This window comes from Crocodylus siamensis, chromosome 2, assembly GCF_052110815.1.
Source record: "Crocodylus siamensis isolate JL-2025a chromosome 2, ASM5211081v1, whole genome shotgun sequence".
NCBI classification, from domain to species: Eukaryota; Metazoa; Chordata; order Crocodylia; family Crocodylidae; genus Crocodylus; species Crocodylus siamensis.
Genome location: NC_143396.1, coordinates 193075859 through 193095115, shown reverse-complemented (window position 1 = coordinate 193095115; position 19257 = coordinate 193075859). Strand labels below are relative to the sequence as shown.

Here is a 19257-nt window from a genome sequence, read left to right as displayed (position 1 = left end):
TAGGTGGTCATGTCTACATGAGGCGTTACTGCACAGTAGCAATGAGCTACTCATTGCTCCTGTTCAGTAGCTCATTGCTCCTGTTCAGTAGTGTTGCCGGGGAGTAATGGGGATGTAATGCTACTGCACAGTAGTGTTGGAAAAAACTATGTGGTGATGGTACTGCACAGTAACACCAGTTACTGTGCCGTCATTTAGTATTGCTTATTCAAGTGCTAAAAAACTGCAGTAACTACCACACAGTCTGCCACTCATGTAGATGCAGCTGGTGCGAAATGCAGTTTTGGCAGCAAAAGGGTCTGTAGTCACACATTATTAAATTCCATTTATAACTAGTTCATGAATAAAATTCTTGCACTTCCTAATGAAATTGGTCATGTTCTAGTCTCCAATGGGCATTATTTACTTCACAGTACTACAGAAGAATTATAAATAATTTGCCCTGAATAGCAGCAAGTCTTTGCTACAGAAGTTTTGAGCCATCAGGGACAATGCAGGTTGCTGAGTACCTATTTGGAATATTATTTGGTAGCTCTTTTTTATGGCTAGGGACAGAAATTGCACATTAACTAGTATAAGTGATTGGAAACCAGTTCAAATCTATAACACAACAGAAGTTCAGAGCACATAAACCGCTTTCAAAATGGCCAAAACAAGTTTAAGATAAACCTGGTTGGATGAATATCAGACTTCACTGATTTAGGTTAAATCAGTTTATTGAAATTCTGTCCCAGATCCCTTCCAGATTCAAATTAACTCACAGTCTTCCAGCATCCCAGGATGCTTTGTACCTTCCCCACAAACTCCTCCCCCCCACAGGGTGGGCAGGCCAGCCTTGGCCCAAGCTTTCTGCTCCAGCAAAGTAGGGCGGCATGCTCTAGTACCTCCAAGCTTCTGGCCTGGGCCACTGCAGGCTGCATTTCCAGAATCAAAAGTGAATGTTTGTTCACTTACTGGTTCAATCTACATAGCTTAGACTGACCTGTGAAGATTGGACTGATTTAGCCTTGGGCTTTTTGGTTGGCTGTACTTAGCCTATAAGTATACTTAGCTGCTATTGGCTCTGAGGAGGGTTAGCTATGCATACCGATAGGAGAAAAGAAATCTCTCTTGGGCTGTAATCAAGGTTCCTCTCTCCCCCACACTTGGAACACCAAACCACATTCTAAATAGTTATGGCTAAAAAATGAAATCAAGACAAACATCTTTAATAGTGCTGGAAAACTAGAACAAGTACTAGCCAGAGCAGGATAGTTCAGGGTTCAAAGCTTCTTTCTCTTGAGTCTTGGAACTGCGAATACTGTTACCTACTGTGCTTTCTGCAGTAGAAACAGGATAACCCTAATCTTAGATGTCTGGTGCACGAGTAATAAAGCACAACAGCGGATTTCTTTTCTATACACTGTTTGCTGCTCACCTGAGATTAAAACATGACCCAGAACATCTGCAATTTCATACTTTTGTTGGTTGACAATCTGAATGTTATTGGAATCGTAGTATGTTAACTAATACTTAGCTCTCTATCTGTAACCTGAGTCTTGCTAAGCTTTAATTTTGTACTTGTGTGTACCAAGAAAATGATTCAGCAAAAACTGGCTGCTTAAGTGTCCCTGTTTAACCCTAATGGGGCAAATTCATCCCTGATGAATCAATAAAAATACATGGATGGGAATTTGGCCTCTTCCACCTTTTATATATTTTTATGAAATTATTTTGGATGACAAAGGAATTTGGGGAAGAGCATAAATATATATATGGCAATGTTGCAATATATTCTGAAGTATGGAAGCCCCTAGAATATTGCATAAAACCAGGCCCATGGATCTGATCCAAGCACCTCACCATACTTATTCTTGAGGCAGTTTCCTCCTATGCAACAGTTCTCAGCGGAGTTATCAAATCTCTCCTCACTCATTTCTGCCAAGCACAAAAGCAATCAAATGTATTTATCACTAAATAAAATGTAAGAATTTCACAGTGATAATGAGTAGAATAAATCATACCCCCAGAATCAAAATGTATGCCCTGACACCAATGGGCGTACACGGTTAGCTTTTATTTGAGCACTGAGTTTGCTGAAGTCTTGCAGGATAAAGTCTCAGGCTGCTTCCCCTTCTTGGAGGCTCTGAACTGAGGTAAGTACTCAGTTCTACTGTAGCTGTTGGTCTGGGGCAGGTGCATGCCTCTGCCTTCACGCAGTCCTGTTGAAGTTGGCAAGTCTCCTTGCAGTTGCAAGGTTTGCCTGTGGGACTCCAGTTGCAGGCTACAGGCCCCAGTCAGAGGTTAATGGAAAGCACAGAAATACTCAGAGGAGAAAAGGGGGAAATATATTCTCAGGCTGGGAAATTATTGAATAACTGGAGCCAGGAAACCAATAGTTTAGATGAGCAGAGGGAATTTCTTTGGCTTCACCCCAGCAAACAAATCAATGCGTTTCTAGAGGAGTAGGTATGTTAAGAATACAGTAAAACCACTCAGTGGCTTGGATTGCTTTAGGCGCATCTACACGATACGCTTAGTGCGCTGTAGCCTAATTACACTGTAGTATGCGCAGTAGTGTGCTGGTCAGAAACCATGCTAATACTCTACTGTGCAGTGTTATTAGGCTACTGCGCAGTAAGTATCACTAAAAAAAACCATGTGCAGGGGCTACTGCGAAGTAACTGTAGTTACTGCACATTTAGTTGGTACTTCATTAAGCAAGCACTAAACTAAGGGCATTTATACACATACATTTGTCTGCTCCAGTGCTCTGGAAATCCAGTGTGTCAGAGCAGACTCGATCAGCTGAGTCCAAGAAGCATGTAAGCTGCTGTGCCCGGCGCAGCATGGCATATCTTTGCATAAATGGTGAAATGTGTGTCAGTGCTAAGAACATGGTGGTGGTGTGCCTTGAAACTAAAACCCCTTCACTGTGTTTTAGTTCAAAAGTGTGCCACTGTCATTTTCTCTGTGCATTTTATATACAAGGGAATGCAACACAGTGCCAACAAGTGCCCGGCGGCTTTGTGTGGGTGCACCTTTAACGCCCAGTAACTACTGCGCATTAAGGAATGTGTAGACATGCCTTTTGTCTCCAGAAAGTGTTTGAAGACCATCTTGCTGGGGTCATCAGATCCCAGCAGTCTTTCCTGCCCAGGTGCAGGGGTGCTAGACCGGAGGATCTGTGAGATACCATCCAGCCCCTGACAACTATGAAACACCTTGCTGGCCCCATGGAGCCAGACCGTGACAAACTTTCTGAGGCGCCCAATGCTTTAAAAGTTGGGAGCTGGGAAGCAGCCTGGGTTGTTTTGTTTTTTTCCCCTTTATTTTGTCTTGTTGGAGGAAGGAAGAAACTCCAAAGCAACCTGGCAGTTCTCCACAGCACGGGCGGCAGAGGGAGGGAGGGGAGCAGCGCCCCCCGGCCCTGTGCGCGCGCCTGTCTCAGGCAGGGGGAGGCAGGGAGTGGAGCAGGTGGCTCCGCCCCTTGTAGGTCCCCGTTGGTCATATGGCGATATGAACAAACTCTCTGCCAGCGCCGGCTCTTTATTGGAGGGAGGCTTTGTCAATCTGAGGCCGGGCGAGCCCGACTCCCCGGCAAGCCGCTTCCAAGATCTGATTCCCGAGCCGTGGCTGATGGCAATGGGCAGCGGCGGCGGAGAGAAGAAAGTTTGCGCGACTTGGGCGCCGGGTCCTTCATGCCTGGGGCAGCGGGCGGCTGCGGGAGCCGGCGGCCGGGCGGGCAACTGACTGGGCATTTGCTGCTGCAAAGTTTCCTGCAGCTCTTTTGACCCGCCAGGATCTTAAATACCCCCCTCCCCTCCCCTTCCCTTCTAGGTAGGCGAGAGATCTCCTTTTTTAACTCCGTGGACGAGGGACCTGCCCGCATGGGAGCGGACTGACTGGAGCGCTCCGTTTTGGGGAAGGTGGAGGGGGGTGGGGGGCAGGGTTTCTTTCTTTTCCCTTTTTTTTTTTTTTTTGCCTTCACTTTTTTTTTTTTTTTTTAATTTTTTAAATTCTTCTCGCTGGTTTCCTGGCTCCCCGGACCTGCGCGGAGCTATATGGAGGGATCTCAGGATGGTTTGCACCAGGAAGACGAAAACTTTAGTGTCCACTTGCGTGATTCTGAGCGGCATGACTAACATCATCTGCCTGCTCTACGTGGGCTGGGTCACCAACTACATTGCCAGCGTCTACGTGAAAGTGCAGGAGCCGATGGCGGAGAAAAAGTTGGAGGAGGACAAAGGGGACACTTTAAGGATTATAGAAAGGCTGGACCACTTGGAGAATGTCATCAAGCAGCACATCCAAGGTACCAGCTCCCCTCCCCGCCTCCCCCGGCCCGGCTTTGGCCCGTGTGTGCGTCCCTCCTGCCTCCCTCATCCTACCCATCCCCTCCTGCCTTGCACTGGCCCGTGTGCTTGTGTGTATATATGTGCGTGTGTGTGTCCTTCCTGCATCCCACCTATCTCCTCCTGCCTGGCTTTCGTCCCTAGGTGTGGGTGTGTGTATAAATGTGTGAGTCCCTCCTGCCCCCCTCATCCTACCCATCCCCTCCTGCCTTGCTTCAGCCCGTGTGTGTGTGTACACACACACACACACACGTGTGCATCTCCTGCCCCGGCGGGGGATAGGGGGAGCCTCCGCCAGCACCGGGGCTCCGAGGCGCCGGTGCCGCCAGGAGCTGCTCGCAGCTGCCTCCCGGCTGCTCGGGGCCGGAGGCTGCGGCTCTCCGTGCGGCTCCTGAGGCGCGAGCCCCTCCCCGGCTCGGGGGACGCGGCGGCGCTGCCGGGGAGCTGGGGGCGGGCGCGGGCCCCGGACAGGCGGCGGAGCGAGTGGCCGAGCCCCTGCCTCGGGGCGCGGCTGCCCCTCGCCGTGCAGCGGGCAGAGGGCGGCGTCCAGCGCCGAGGAGGCTGCGGTAATAATAACCCAAGCGGGGGCGGGTGGCGCGTGTGTCCGCGGCTTCGGCCTCCCCTCGCCACCCAGCGCAGCCCCCGGGCCACAGGGGGGTCCCTACGTGTCCCACAGGTGTCGTCGGCCCCGGGGGAGCCGGGGGGGGGCAGGACGCAGCGCATACGAGAGGCGAGAGGATCCGACACACGCCTGCCCGCTCCCCGGGCATCTCCCCTCGGTGCCCGGCTCTGTCCTGCTGCCCGGGTGCTTTTGCAGAGCCCCCTCCGCCCATGCTGGGCTTTCCCCCGCGCGCAGCCAGCCCTCCCCGAGGGGTTGAAGCCACCCGCTTCTCTTCCGGGGGTGAGAGATGGCGGGTCCTGCCCCTGCCGGCTGGCAGGCAGCCCTCAGGTTTCTCCAGCTTTCTCCCCTCCAATTTGCAAGCATCGATATTCTTGATAGAGCGGCAGCCCAGGGCACTGCTGCAGCTTTCCCTCATTTAAGGCAGGGGATTTCCAAAGCAGCTGTATCGGGTAAGTCCGTGACTTTCCTCCCTGCTCCATGCCTGGCGCCCTCTTGCAAACGCCGGATGAGTTCCAGAGGTGGCTTCTGTCAAGTTCTCTTTTCAGGAAAACAGCAGGCCTTATATCGGTATGCTGGCTTGGTCGCTTGATAAGAAATCAAATCGTTCTTGTTCCCAAAACGAGAGCATTCTTCCAACTCATGACGTTATTGTCGCTCGTGGGGCTCTTCAGTTTCGCGTGCCCTTAAAAATCCTTTCAGAAACATTTGCAGCTTGTCTCTCGGAAGTACTTGCGCCCACAGCTTGGTGATAAAATCTCAACTGTATTTGGGGGTGGCCCGGGGGGAGGGGGAATAAATGGCACATTTAGAAAGTTTTTGTTACTCTTAAAGAAACCACCTGGTCATGTAGGCAGTCATTATCCCTAAACTGAATTAAGGTTTGCCTGTGCATGTGAAACCATGGCAATTTTGTGATGATACTTATTAGCAGTTACCCGCTTTCTCTTATAATTGTGTTTTGCTCAACACTTTGGATTGGAGTCTTGATGAGGTTCTGCATATGATAACTTAAGGGCATGTGTGTGTGTATCTACCTACTTGTCTACTTATAGAGTGAGAGAGATCTGTGTAGGACAGGTGACCCCCCACAATGGGTCTGGCCTGCTCTCTTACTTACCTACAGCTGGCCACTCAACTTTCACTCAGAACACCATTTATTAGAGATGAGTCTTTCTGAAGTCATGAGTATCTTGAATACTTGACAACTTGACATGAAGTTGGTGTCAAGGACAACAGGGTTATGTTTTTCAGGTTCTCTTCCCATTGCCAATAGTATTACTGTGGTACGTTTCCCGCACTGGCTTTGCTCTGGTATTGCATTTTAATTTGTTTCTTGATTTGAATGATTTAATTATATGGTATCTGGGTATTTAAATTTCAGCCTGTTTCAAGTACACTAGAAATATAGGGTGCGTGTTGTCAAATAAAAATGATGCTTACAATATTTTGAAAGCCAGCAAGGGTTGTGAAATAAGCAAATCCCATTACTTTGAAAACAACTTACTTCAATAAAAGGGAGTATAGAGAAAATGATTAAAAAAGGAGAATAGTAGGCTAGACACTGCACTGTCCAAAAATTGTGCTTTCTATAATTGACTGCTTCATTGCAAGGCTGGTACCAGCCAACACAGCTGTACATCCTCAATTCTTCTGAAGGTGTTGAAGAGTAGCTGCTCATCTTCAAAATGGTTGTTGTGCACTCTTGTTTTGGTAGTTGGCATATAACAGTACCTACCCTCTGTTACGTCTGCTCTACCAACACCACACACTATTTTTCACCCGTTTGTTAATTAGGGGTACATGGATTGGTTGTAAGCTGGTTATGCAGAAAATTGTGCATGATAAAGATTTCTAATTTTGCACTTGTGCTAACTTGGGCATGTGCTGTGATTGTGATGCACAAGGTCTCTGTGCCCATTTCCATCACAGGCAGTCTGGTGTAGATTTGGCCATGTTGTAACTTATCTAGAAGGAGGACCATGGAACATGGCATTTGCAGAGGTACCAAGATGTAGGGATACGAGACTGGGGCAAGGGAAAAGACTTTGTTGGGTGGCCTTGGTAAGTTGTTTCACTTTTCCATGGTCTGCTCAGGAGGGATGTACTCACTTTACACCAGAAGGCTGTGACAATTAAATAATGATTTTGAAAAATGTAACGTTGTCGTTTCCATTATTTCTTCCTGAGTAAAAGGCACACACTGTACTGTAAAATATTACATGCTGTCAGAAGTTTAATTTCCACTTCTTTAGAGTTTGCAAACAAAATAGCATATTGTTTTTTGGAGAGGATTTGTGTGTGTGTGTGTGTGTGTGTGTGTGAAAATGACGATGAGACCAGATGGATGGTTTTATGTATAATGCAATCTTTTTTTATGGCTATGAAATGAATGTAGTGCAAATGTATCTTTTAGTGCGCTGAGCTTTATTACTGGACAATATTCTTTAAAGGGCTAAGGTTAATGAATATTGTAATGAATATTGTATTAAATGAAATGTCAGTGGTTCTGATTGAGGGTTTGAAATTGAAATAAAATGTCTCAGTTTACATGGAGACAGTTCATTCTATCAAGTCTACATGGCACATGCTGATTAAAAAAATCTCATTTTATTAATCAATACAAGAGTACTTCAAGCAGATCACAACACATCATTCATCTTAATAACACACCATCTATTTACCTCAGGTTAGTTCTTGTTTAGCACCAAGTTGCATGTACAGTAGGAAAATTGTTAGAGTTGATATATTGTTGCAATAAAAATATCAGAAGAGGTGGGATGACAAGAGAAACAGCACTAACAATAATCATCTAGCAATTTAGTATTTTCTACAGTCTAGTTTTTAAATGTCTTAAAAGATAGATCATTTCCCTCAGAAAGCTGATCTGCAGTCCAACAGATTTCACCTCAAATGCCAGTGATTTTTCACTTTTTGTCCTGAGCTGTTTGCGGTGTCATCGTGTGCTACTCAGTGCTCATCAGACACTATTCTGAGGTGGCTGTATTTTGTTGTTGCTCTACCTATAACAGACCTAATGAAAACATTTAATGCATGGATGTACATTGAACTCTAAAGAAAGTATAGAGTGGAATGTGGTTCTTGTTTAAAATTTCTTGACTAGCAGATAGTTACTGAAACACCTAAGTAATACTTGGAATTCAGTGCCAGGTACTTCCATTGGGGTACATCCATACATTGCTGCCAAGTGTCTCATCTTTTCAGGGCATCTCATATATGAAGCAGCATAATTTTTGAGAGAAATGTATGGAAGACAAAATGGATGTCCTTAATTTCCTGACTTTTCTGGAATGAATTTTTCCTCTTCCTCTGCTCTCCCCCCCTTTTTTTTTCTTTCAGTATAAAAGATATGAAGCTTTCCCTGTTTGGGGAAGGGTGCAAATATATCCAATATCTATGCAATATATGTGGCAATGTTTCAATATATTTAGAAGTATGGAAGCCCCTAGAATATTGCATAAAGCCAGGCCCACAGGATCCAACCCTGACACCTCACTATACTTATTCTTGAGGCGGTTTCCTTCTCTGAAACAGTTAGCAGAGTTATCAAATCTGTCCTAGCTCACTTCTGCCAAGCACAGAAGCAATCAAATGTATTTATCACTAAATAAAATGTAAGTATTCCATGGTGATAATGAGTGAATACATTTTGATTGTGGGTCTACGATTTATGCCCTGACACCAGAGTCACACATGAATAACTTTTGAGCCCTGGCTTTGTTTGAAGTCCATGAACTAATTGTGTGAGGAAGAACTGCTTGAGTAAGGATAAGTCCCAGGATTCTTCCCCTATTAGACACTAGCAGTCATGTTCAGACTTCATGTCAGTGGAGATTAGTTCGAGTGTAGCTGTCACGTCCCCATATGCTTTGAGATAGAAAATGTGCGGGGGAGGGGGGGCAAGGAGCAACCAAAACTTTTAAAGTAGCTTGAGCTTGGGGAGTGCAGCTCCCTAGCAACCTGTATTTACTAACTCCTCTGGAAGCCCAGTACATGTAGGTGCAGACAGCAACTGCAGGAGAGTTAACAACCATAAGTCTACTCACCAGAGCCAGAAATGCAATTTTATATTTATTAAACTATACTGTATGTAATTTTCTGTTATCTATTCACTATACCCTTCCTGATTTCTGTCCTCCCTCACTTTCTCTCCATCAGCAATGACTAAGAAACAGTAGCTGGAATTGGGGATTTGTAGTTCAGCTATATTGTATAGTAAATTTCTTGGACCAAATCTTATTACTGTAGACAAGACATTTCCTTTTTTTACTTGATAGATTTGCTTTTGGCAGACTCTGCTTCTCTGATGATTTTAGCTGGAATAGGTCAGTTCATTTGCAAGAAATTTGTAGTGGAGATGACAAAGCTATTAGGAAAAAGTACATCCATTTTCTTTTCACATGTAAATTACTGAATTATCTAAAAACCTTGATAATTTAGACTTCTTAACCTAGTTTAGTTTATAAAGGTGGGATTTGCATAAAGCATCCTTTTAGTGGTCTGTAAGCGTATAGAATCCTAAGTACTTAGTTGGGAAATGGAATGGACAAAGACTGTATTGTAAGCTTTTCCTTCTACAAGATTAGTTGTAGTGGGAAGCATGGCTCACAGTGTTTGTCTCATCCTTTTGTCTTATGAGGTCACATGTTTAAATTCTGAGACTGCTGGCGTGTGTTAGGCTGATTGTTCGATTGTGACAGAAAGCACATTGTTCCTGAAAGGGTGGGACAGCCAGGGATATTGTTAGAAAGGCATCAAAATAAGCAGGAAAAGAATTATAGTAATAAACATAAATATGCCATTCTTAAAGAAAACATGGTTAAACACAGAGTATTGTTAAATGTTTTGCTAACTGATTCTCAGTTGCTTAGTAATCTTCATTACAGACATGTTCAATCACAAAAAAAAATCAATAATAGCCTTTAGAATGAGTGTTTAATGGTTGTCTTGAATGAATTGAGTGCTCAGAAGCAATCAGCATTGCATTTTATTTTTGGCAGAGTTTTTTTTTTTCTTCAAAGATGTGTGTACAGAAACACATGATGGATGTTTCATATGTTGCATATTGAGATTAGACTCCAAAGTGGTTGGTCTAGAGAGTTGTAGTCATAGTTAAGCTAGACATTAAAGACTGGGATTTTCCTAGTCAAACCAAATTACTGTTGTTCATGAACCAGGTTAAAAAAAGGAACCAAAGTTAGAGTTAATTAAAAAAGCCTACTTAAATTAGCAATAAAATTAGAATCAGTGCTTTGGAAGGCATGCTTTGTAATGAAGCTGGAAAACTCCAACTGTCTTATGGTAATTGCTGTTCCCCTTTTCCTGAAAATATTTACTTCGTAGCACCCACAGGAATTGAGTCCTGGACAACTTCAGGAATGCTGATTAGTCTCTCTGTAATGATAATTTCCCCAACTAAAGTACTTAAGAGCATCCCTGATTTATGTATAAAAGGGCTTGCATATATGCAGTTCCTTCAGTATGACAAGAAAAGGGATGGGGTGACCTAATAGGCACTTAGCTGGAAATGTTAGAGGTATGGCAGACAGTTAAATATGGTCGTTTTAGGACAGCATGTGTTTGTCATTGGCAAATTGAAAGGACTAGCCCCAATAAGTCATAGTGGCAGGGGGGAAACTTTTTTTGGAAAGGCAATCCTGTCTTGGGAAGAGTTAGCAGAGCAGAGGAAAACATTTTTAGGGTAGGGCTACTTCTGTAATAGGCATTGCTTCATCTCTATATGACTATGTAAACCCATTTATTTATGGGGCTACCTGTGAATTTTAAGGTGTGACTACAGAATTTGCCTTTTGGTATTGTGTTCCATCTGGGGCAGGGCAGATGGGCTGTGGAGATTTTGGTTCATGCTTGTAGTAAGGTCACTGATTTGAGTTAAAATTGAGTAAACAGTCCACATCAGTGATAGATACCATCTATATTAATAGGCTGTTGTTTTACCAGGTAGCAATAACTTAGTAGATAGATGTTTTGGGAATGTATGCAGTCCCTCATTGCTGTGATATTTTGAGTGTCTGTCTCTCTTCCTCCCCCCACAAACACTCCCATGCAACCCTCCCTTTGCAATCCATGGGACTTAGATGCCCAAGTAGCTTTTTGATCCAAAGAAAGACATAGCCAGAACTTATGTGCTTTTATACAGAGATCCTGAAAATCTCCATCAACTGCTGCTTAACTCTGGAAGTGCCTTAAGTCTATGAGCTCTGTAGTTTGTAACCTGGATGTTCCTAAACGTTCTGCTTCTGCGCTTGTGTAGGAGTGCCCCAGTCTTGACAGTATCTGGTTCATTTCTAACATTGATTAGGGTCCAGAAACTAGGTGTGACTCCCTCTAAGTACCTTGTCAGGCTTTTGGTCTAGTAGCCATGCCCAGAGAACTCTAGATATGCACAGACAGGATTGGGCTTACCACTTGGATGCTGATGCCTTTCTCTTTTATAGTTTAGTATTGAAGGAGTTTGCCCAGGATGTGGAACACCCGGATCCAATTGCTCCTTTGCCTGTAGAGATTCATATCCACATCTCCTGCCTCCCAGGAGTCTGTCCTAATCCCCTGGCTACTGGCGAGTGTGTGTGCAGCTGGCTAGCGTGTATGTATGTGTGAAGGGGGAGGAGAAGGGAGTACTTTTTTCTCTCCTTATTGAAGTTGTGCCATTCTGCAGAAGGATTCAAGATCCCTCAGGCTGAAAAAGAGCACAAGAGGGAATGTGATTCTACAGCTTAGTAGTTAGGGCACTTTCAGGGTGCAAGGATGAAACCTGGATTCTGGTCCCTGTTTACAGGATTGTTTTGGTTTCTTACATAAAAACTGTTGGACAAAATATAGAAATGGCATTAGGATAAGGGACTGGTTGTTAAGTCTCTTCCTTCCAGAGAGTGCATCATGCACTGGACTACAGAATCATGCTCCTTGTTGCTCTCTTTGGCTGAATGAATCCTGAGTCACTGGCAGATGTTATATTTATCCTTTTAATTAATGGACGTTTTGTGTGATAAATGGTGACATGTCAGACATTTAAGCAATTTATAAAACAATAAAGAGAGGAACCTACATCAAAAGTTACTTATTGAATATGGAACTTGTTTGTGGTGAGTATGCATCACGTGATAAACATCTGGATTTTAATGTCTGGCATATTACTGAGTTCCTGTTTTACTTAGTCCTGTTTTCCCTTCCCGACTCTCCCTCCCCTCAGCTGAAGGGTTTGTCATTGAAATGGTGTTATGAAAGATACATAAAGCACTGCATAATGCAGTAATCTGGTGCTACCTATTTGAATGCCAACAAGAGAAAGCATGATGATAAATAAAAGATCAGGGCCAGATTCTGGCTCTGCTGTGGTAGCCACAAAGACATCTTAATAGGTTATGCTACGATTTTCCCAGCATGGGTGAATCCCTGGTTATCATTGGATTAGCACAATGGCTTCTTTACCCACTTTCATTGTATTGAATGTAGTTGAGAAAAAGACACTTTAGTTGGGGATCTGCTTCATTTAATCATTCTTTGGCTGCTGTTAGCAGCTGTGGTAATTTAGAGTAGCTCTGAGGCTACTCTCATGTAGGTTATGTGTGGCATTAGGATTGTCCCTGAGGTTTAAGACTGAAGTCATAATGCTGATTTACAAGTGTTCTGCATATATAATGCATGGTGTTCAGGATTTAGCCTGTAGTTCAGAATAGAAGCCATGGAAATGTTAATAATTGGTGAACTCTTTTGCTGACCTCAAATGGCAGACCAGTTTCCTTAATTTCTGTTTTAAAGACTTTGGGGATCAGATCTGAAGTTTTAGTCTGGTGTCCTGACCCGTACAAAGACCTATGCAGTAAAGTGAAAACTGGCTTCATACCTTTCTGGAGGTTACCTGTAACTTTCTGCATTCTCCGATATATATTCTGTCTCCTTCTCTTGCCTCTTAAACTGTCTGTCTTAAAGCCAAGCTTTCCCCCCTCTATTTGCACTGGAATCTTCATTTGGCTCTCTTCTCCATAGATTAAAAAAAAATGCAGTGGGTTTGCATTGAGGTCAACTGTGTTATTCTGATCGGAGAAAAGAGAAGTTCACCCTTTTCTGTGCTGTGCTTTGCTACTTAAAGTTGTTGCCTGTTCAGCAAAATGAAGGTGATACAGGTTTCCCTCACTTTATGTGGGTTCTGTATGTGCAAATTCGCTCTTATGCGATTACCTTTTTATACCAAAACTTGGTTATGGTAGGTGCATTCACTCATATATGAACAGTTTGGTACATGCCCACAGTCAGCTGCTTTGTGTGGTGCATTGTGGGAGTGATGCACACCAAAATATAGTCCCCTGCGTGGATCTGTGCTCCTCACTTGTCTGTGACACGTGTTTGTTTCTGTACTTGCCATCCTCATTACGGTAACATTCACCACCACCCTGTGCCTGTGTGTACTGTCTGCTGTTGGTGAGCACCAAAACTGTATTGTAAAACTGGTAGAAATGGGTCTGGGGGTCAGTGCAGTCGAGGTCTTGGAATGTATCCCTATTTGTTACATTATCAAGTGGGTTTCCTTTATGCATTGTTTTCCAAGAATGCATGTATAGCATAAAGTGAGAGAAACCTGTATTCTAGCATAAGTAGGCATACCCACACTAGTTTTAATGTAGCTATTGCGGGCCAAATAAGAATGAAGATATGGAGGTAGGGACCAATAAAAGTGAAGATTTGGGGGCTGGAACTTCCACATGGACTGTACAAATCTGATAGGTGCATCTTTGGATTTCTTGGCTCTGAACCTGTAGTGCTGCATGTTCACTACCATTGTTACTGGGATAGCTGAATTGACAATAGTAAGGGTATACATTATGGTCACATCTTTGCTTTGCCGGGTAGCATACCCTCTGCATAGTGATGTTCTTTGTTTATAGTTCTAGTGGATTTCCTCTGCTGACCTAGCATTCTGTAAAATTGAGATGCTGTTTGTCATGATAATTAAAGTTTTTTTTGAGGCCAGGGTATGCATTTCTGAGATCCCAGCCATGTAAGATCTCTCTAGCACTGCTTCTGGTTAACTTTTAAAATGAGTGAGATAAGGAGAAAGTTGTATCTATTTAGAGGGAGAGATACATGGTCCATGTTGTCATGCTGGAGTACGTCTTCTCAAATGACAAACATTTGAACAGTTGTCTTCTCAAACTTTTGATTCCTCATCTCTTCTCCTTTCTCTGCTAAAATTTATGAGTGTCATTCATATTGCAATTGAAATCAGGGCCCTCTTGCTTACTGGTTCATAATGAGCATTTCTGCTGCAAAGGAGTCACGGTCTTGTAGGGACAGGACTGACAGAAGGTAAGAAAAGAAAACCAAGGTCTGCTAGCATGTGAGAGCAGGTGTAACCACTTACGGAACAGGGCACCAAGTAGGGGAATTTCCTCAGACCTTTTTTCATTTCGTTTGTTTTCACTGAAATGGAGTTGACTAGCAATGCAAATCCACTAATTAGACATGACCCACCTCAAATTCCAAGCCACTTCCTAAATGTGATTGCATCATTGGTTGGATTTGCCTCCTATTCAGGTTGCCACTGTTGGTCACTGGCACAAAAAATAACTTTGAAGGAGAGGGATTTTGTCAAAGGAATAAATGAGAAGAGAAGCTATGCCATTATTTTTGTCTGTTCAAGGCCACAGTTTAACCGTCATTGCAGCTTTGACGTTGTGGGGGAGAGAAGAGTTTTTGTTCTGAGAATAGAGCTTGGTACCTAAGAGACTGTAATCAGATTTTAACTAGAGACATACTTTGTGAATCATCAAGCTAAGCAGTGAGTTACCTAGCCCCACTTTCATGGTGGATTCACATTCGTTGAATGCTTTTGATTCCTGAACTGAGTCATGACATGCTGGAGGCTCCAAACAAATGTTTGGCATGTCCTACATGAAAGAAACTGTGCCTGATTAAACTCTCCCAGCACAACAGAGTTGTGTTTGTACCCTGTGCATTGGGAAATAAGGTGACTGTAAAGTTCTGATTATGACAACCAATTTTTTTCAGGATTATCTGTACTTGGAATTAACAGGTCTCACAGGTGGGAACAAAGTACAGTATAAGAAAACACTTTGTTCTTCTTCTCTTTTGTTTTTTTCTTTTTCTTTTCTTTTTTTTTGCAGGATTCTTGTTATTTTACCATTTGGGTATTACAAGATCACACAGCATGAAACCAGCATTTCTCTTTTTCACTAGTACTAACAGGCATATTTTCAGTTGTTCATGTGGGGCATGGATGGCTAAACCTATTATTACGCTGTAATTCATATAGTATTTCTGATTTGAAAATGTGACCATGCTAGTAACCATGGGGGAAAAAGTCAGGGGAGTAGGAGGATATGGAAAAAAAGCTGAAGGCTCCATGAAAATGTTCTGCTATATGAATATTTTATACCTTTTTAGTTATTATGAGACTATTGTTATTACCGCTAAGGAGTGCAGAGAAACAGTAAAATAATTATGATTTCCATTCTGAAATTCTCTCATTATGTCTTGTCCATTCTTTCAAAAGTAGCTTTCTATTTAATGGATTTTGATAAACATTTATTTGTGTTAATTAAAAAAAAAGAAAGAAAGGAAGGAAGAAAATACTACCAAATCTGACTTTTAAACATACAAGACTTAAATCTAGTTGATATAGTTTAATGTAGTGGTCTCTTAAAGAAGAGAAAAAGAAATATCTAAACAGAGTATTTAATCTGAAATGTTCAATTTCTTTAGTGAATAGTAAATATTCAGTTAGCATACAGTCAGAAAATAGTAAACAGAAATGTGTATGTAGCCAAGCTGTCACATTCTTGGTGTAGCCAATTTTTACGGTCTCATTTTTTGAGTTCTGTCAAGTCTTCCAGGTTAGGGACAGATATGATACATAAACCAGCTTAAGTGATCAGAAATTGGCTTAAACCTGTAACAGTACAGAAGCTCAGTGCACATATACCAGTTTCAAAATGTCAGAAACTGGTTTAAAATAAACTTGGTTGAATGTAGTATCAGATTTAAATGATTTGGGTCACAGTGGTTTATGAAATGTCTGTCCCAGACCCCTTCCTGGTTTAAGTTTAAATCACAGTCCCTCAGCATCCCAGCATATTTTTCAGTCCTGCCTGGGCTGAGCTGCACTGTCTTCTCTAGAGAGCAGGGTTGGTCTTGACCCTTGGCTCTCTAATTGGAGAGCTGAGTGAGGGGTGGCTGATAAGAGGGTGGAGGAGGCAAGCCTGGCTGGGGATGCATCCCACTCTGTGGGGGGAGGGAGGGGAAGGGAAGGGACAGGAACTGTCCCCCCAGGTAAACCCTGGCTGTGGTCTGGGGCCGAGGGGAGGCGGTGAGGTCAAATTTACTGCTGGCTGTGACTGTAGACTAGTAATCTCAGAGGCACCTTGTCCCCAACGGGCCTTCGTAGATCTCTACTAGTAGTCTGGCTCTCCGTTTTGGTGACCACCCTCTTCACCGAGTGTTGGTGTTACTGGGTTTGGTTGTATTCCCACTTCACCAACCCTGCTTCTCTCCTGCCACAACTTTGCTGTTATCTCAGTGGGGCGGGGCTAGTCCACAGGTCCCTCAGTGTCCCGGGTCGGCCTCGTCGGTTACATACGGGACTCCTGCCACCCCTACACCCTGGCCTCACGCCACCTGTGGCCTCTACTTCCCTGCACCTGCTCAGTGGTGTTCCTGCAGACTTCTATAACAGCCTTCCCCGCCTGTATAGGTGTCCCAGCCCTACTGCAATAGATAATCTCCACCACCGATCCGTCACCCTACACCATGAGCTGCGTACTTCCTCAAAGTGACCCTTCTATATGGACTTATCACCAGCACCCTCTGATAGTGCCCAGGAGTAATGCCTCCTGGATGGATATTTTGCCCTGTCCCCTTATTCTTCAGTTGACGCCTTCTATTCTTGGCGGTGATCCCGCCCCAATCTTTCTCTCCTGCCAGGTGATCCTTCAGCCTCACGCCCCTCTTCGGCGCTTCCCGCACCCACTGCCTTGACACTTACTTCCTGTGGCTCAGAATCCTCCTGGGTGGTCTTGATCCTCCATTGGTCACCTGATCTGGCGCCTCAGGGTCTATCTGCCAGTGATCCAGCTGTTCTGCCTCTTCTCCGGGCCGCTGGACTCTCCAGCACTCCGGCTCTGCAGCGTCTGTCCTGCTGGGCTAATGGCGGGGACGGCTCTGATAGCCGTTTGCTCCCCTCTCCAACCGCTGCCTCCGGAGCGGCGGCTGCCATTTTTAAACCCCCCCAGCCGGCGTCTGATGTCACCGTCAGCTGCTGGCCGCAGCTGTACGTAGACGCGGCTAACGAGCTGCGCGGGCTCTCCCTTCATCACGGCGTCCCTCTTGTCCTGCTGTCCCGGTAAGTCTTCTTGGCTTCCTCGGGTCCCGGGACACACCTGAAAGCAGGAAGAGGAAGTGATGAGCAAACCTTCAGAGTCCTGCTGCTGTGAACTTGGACAGCAAATCCCAGGCACCTTGAAGGCAGTAAAAAGTGGAAGTGAACACACAGCCCATGGTGGCTATGTGCCAGAGAGCTGTGCTTTAGCAACTCCAACTTCCGGCTTGAGCCACTGCAGGCATGCGGCTGAATTTCCTGAATCAAAGGTAAATGTCTGTTCACTTCTGTTTCAATTTAATCTCTGCAGCTTAAACTAACCTGCAAAGAGCGAATCAGTTCAACCTCAGGCTTTTTGACTGTACTTAGCCCCAAACACCTACAGCTCTCATGTTGTATACTGCTTTGCACATTTTACCTCAAAATTTGGCTCTGTGCATGGAACAGAAACCAGGGGGTGCGCTATAGCACAGCCCTCTGGCATGTAGCTAGCATTGGCTGTGAGTTTGGTTTGTCTTCCGGCTGCCCCTGAGGTCTCTGGGATTTGCAGTCCAAAATCACAGCAGTAGGACTGTACAGGGTTGCTTATCACTTCCTCTTTCTGCTACCAGGTGCCTCTGGGATTTGTAGTTCACAGTTGCAGCCAGCAGCAAGTTTTTAGCAGGGCAAGGCAGGGCAGCTCTGTACTTGTGGGAAGAGAAGTTTAACTTAACTCCCTGGCCCCAGACCACAGCTGGGGTTTGCCTGGGGTGGGGGCAGTCCCTGCCCCAACCCTTCTCTGCTGGAGCAGACAGCACAGCCCAACCTAGGGTTGGAAAGCATGCTGGAATGCTGGGGGACTGTGATTTAACTTGAACAAGGGAAGGGTTTGGGACAGAAGTTTCATAAACCAGTTTGACCCAAATCAGTTGTGTCTGATACTACATTCAGCCAGGTTAATCTTAAACCAGGTTCTGCCTGTTTGAAGCTGGTTTATGTGTACTGAACTTACAGGTTTAAACCAGTTTCTTAAACCGATTTATGTGTAGCTTCTGTCCCTAGCCTGGGAGTGTAGCTGAATCTAACAAAGACCGAATTGGTGCAAGCTAGGCAGTGGGCGGCTAAAAGAGGTAAAGCAGGAAAGGCTTCCAGCATAATGGTAATCTAACACGTAAAATGAGAGAGGCCCTGCTCAACCATTAATTTCTAGTATCATAAGTATGGTTTTATGCCAGTTTTACCATTTCATTTAGAGGAACATTTTTTTCCTGGTACAGTGATACTGGTCCCATCACAAACACAGATGTGACTTTATTGTTAGAAGGGTATGTCTATCAATGCAGCTTTCTTCCCTTCCTACACAGAGTTGGTTATACTGATATATGATTGTATCCAAACTAGGGAGGTTGTATTGGTTTAATGATAGCAGTACACTTCCAGTGGTACAACTTTGTGTATGTAACATGTAGAATCCCATGCTCACAAGACCTTTCCTACTGTTTCCATACCACTTTGGGGCTGTACAGAAGCAGGTGGATATAAAAGCTATGTGGGGATGTGTGTATGCTTATCATTGCAAAATAGACCTGAAAGACAGAAAGTTAAAGGAAAGGACATGGGATTTGGACTTACTGGCTAGGGACAGACTTTACACACAAACTAGTTTAAGTGATCAGAAACTGTTTTAAACCTATAGCAGAACAGAAGTTCAGTGCATATAAGCCAGTTTTGCAAATGGCTGAAACTGGTTTGAGATAAGCCTGGTTTACTGTATTATCAGACTTAACTGATTTGGCTCAAACCAGTTTATGCAATGCCTGTCTCAGACCCTTTGCTGGTTTAAGTTAAACCAGACTCCCCCAGCATCCCAGATACTTTGCAGCCATGGGTGGGGCTCTGCTCTCTGTTCCAGGACAGCAGGGCTGGCCCTGCCCCTCTGCTCCCTGGCT

At 44.3% G+C, this 19257-nt stretch overlaps 1 protein-coding gene across 3 annotated transcripts in view; it reads left to right on the top strand.

Annotated features, from left to right (window-relative positions):
* The first annotated feature begins 3497 nt into the window (after nt 1–3497).
* The window catches only part of GALNT18 (polypeptide N-acetylgalactosaminyltransferase 18), a 469911-nt gene continuing 454151 nt past the window's right edge, over nt 3498–19257 (top strand). For 2 of the 3 annotated variants that reach the window (XM_090032701.1, XM_090032702.1), the window contains exon 1: nt 3498–4294. In XM_090032701.1, coding sequence (XP_089888827.1) covers nt 4060–4294 — 235 coding nt within the window. In that variant the 5' untranslated portion in view covers nt 3498–4059. The remainder of the gene's footprint in view (nt 4295–19257) is intronic. The other variant, XM_090032700.1, reaches the window with a different exon arrangement.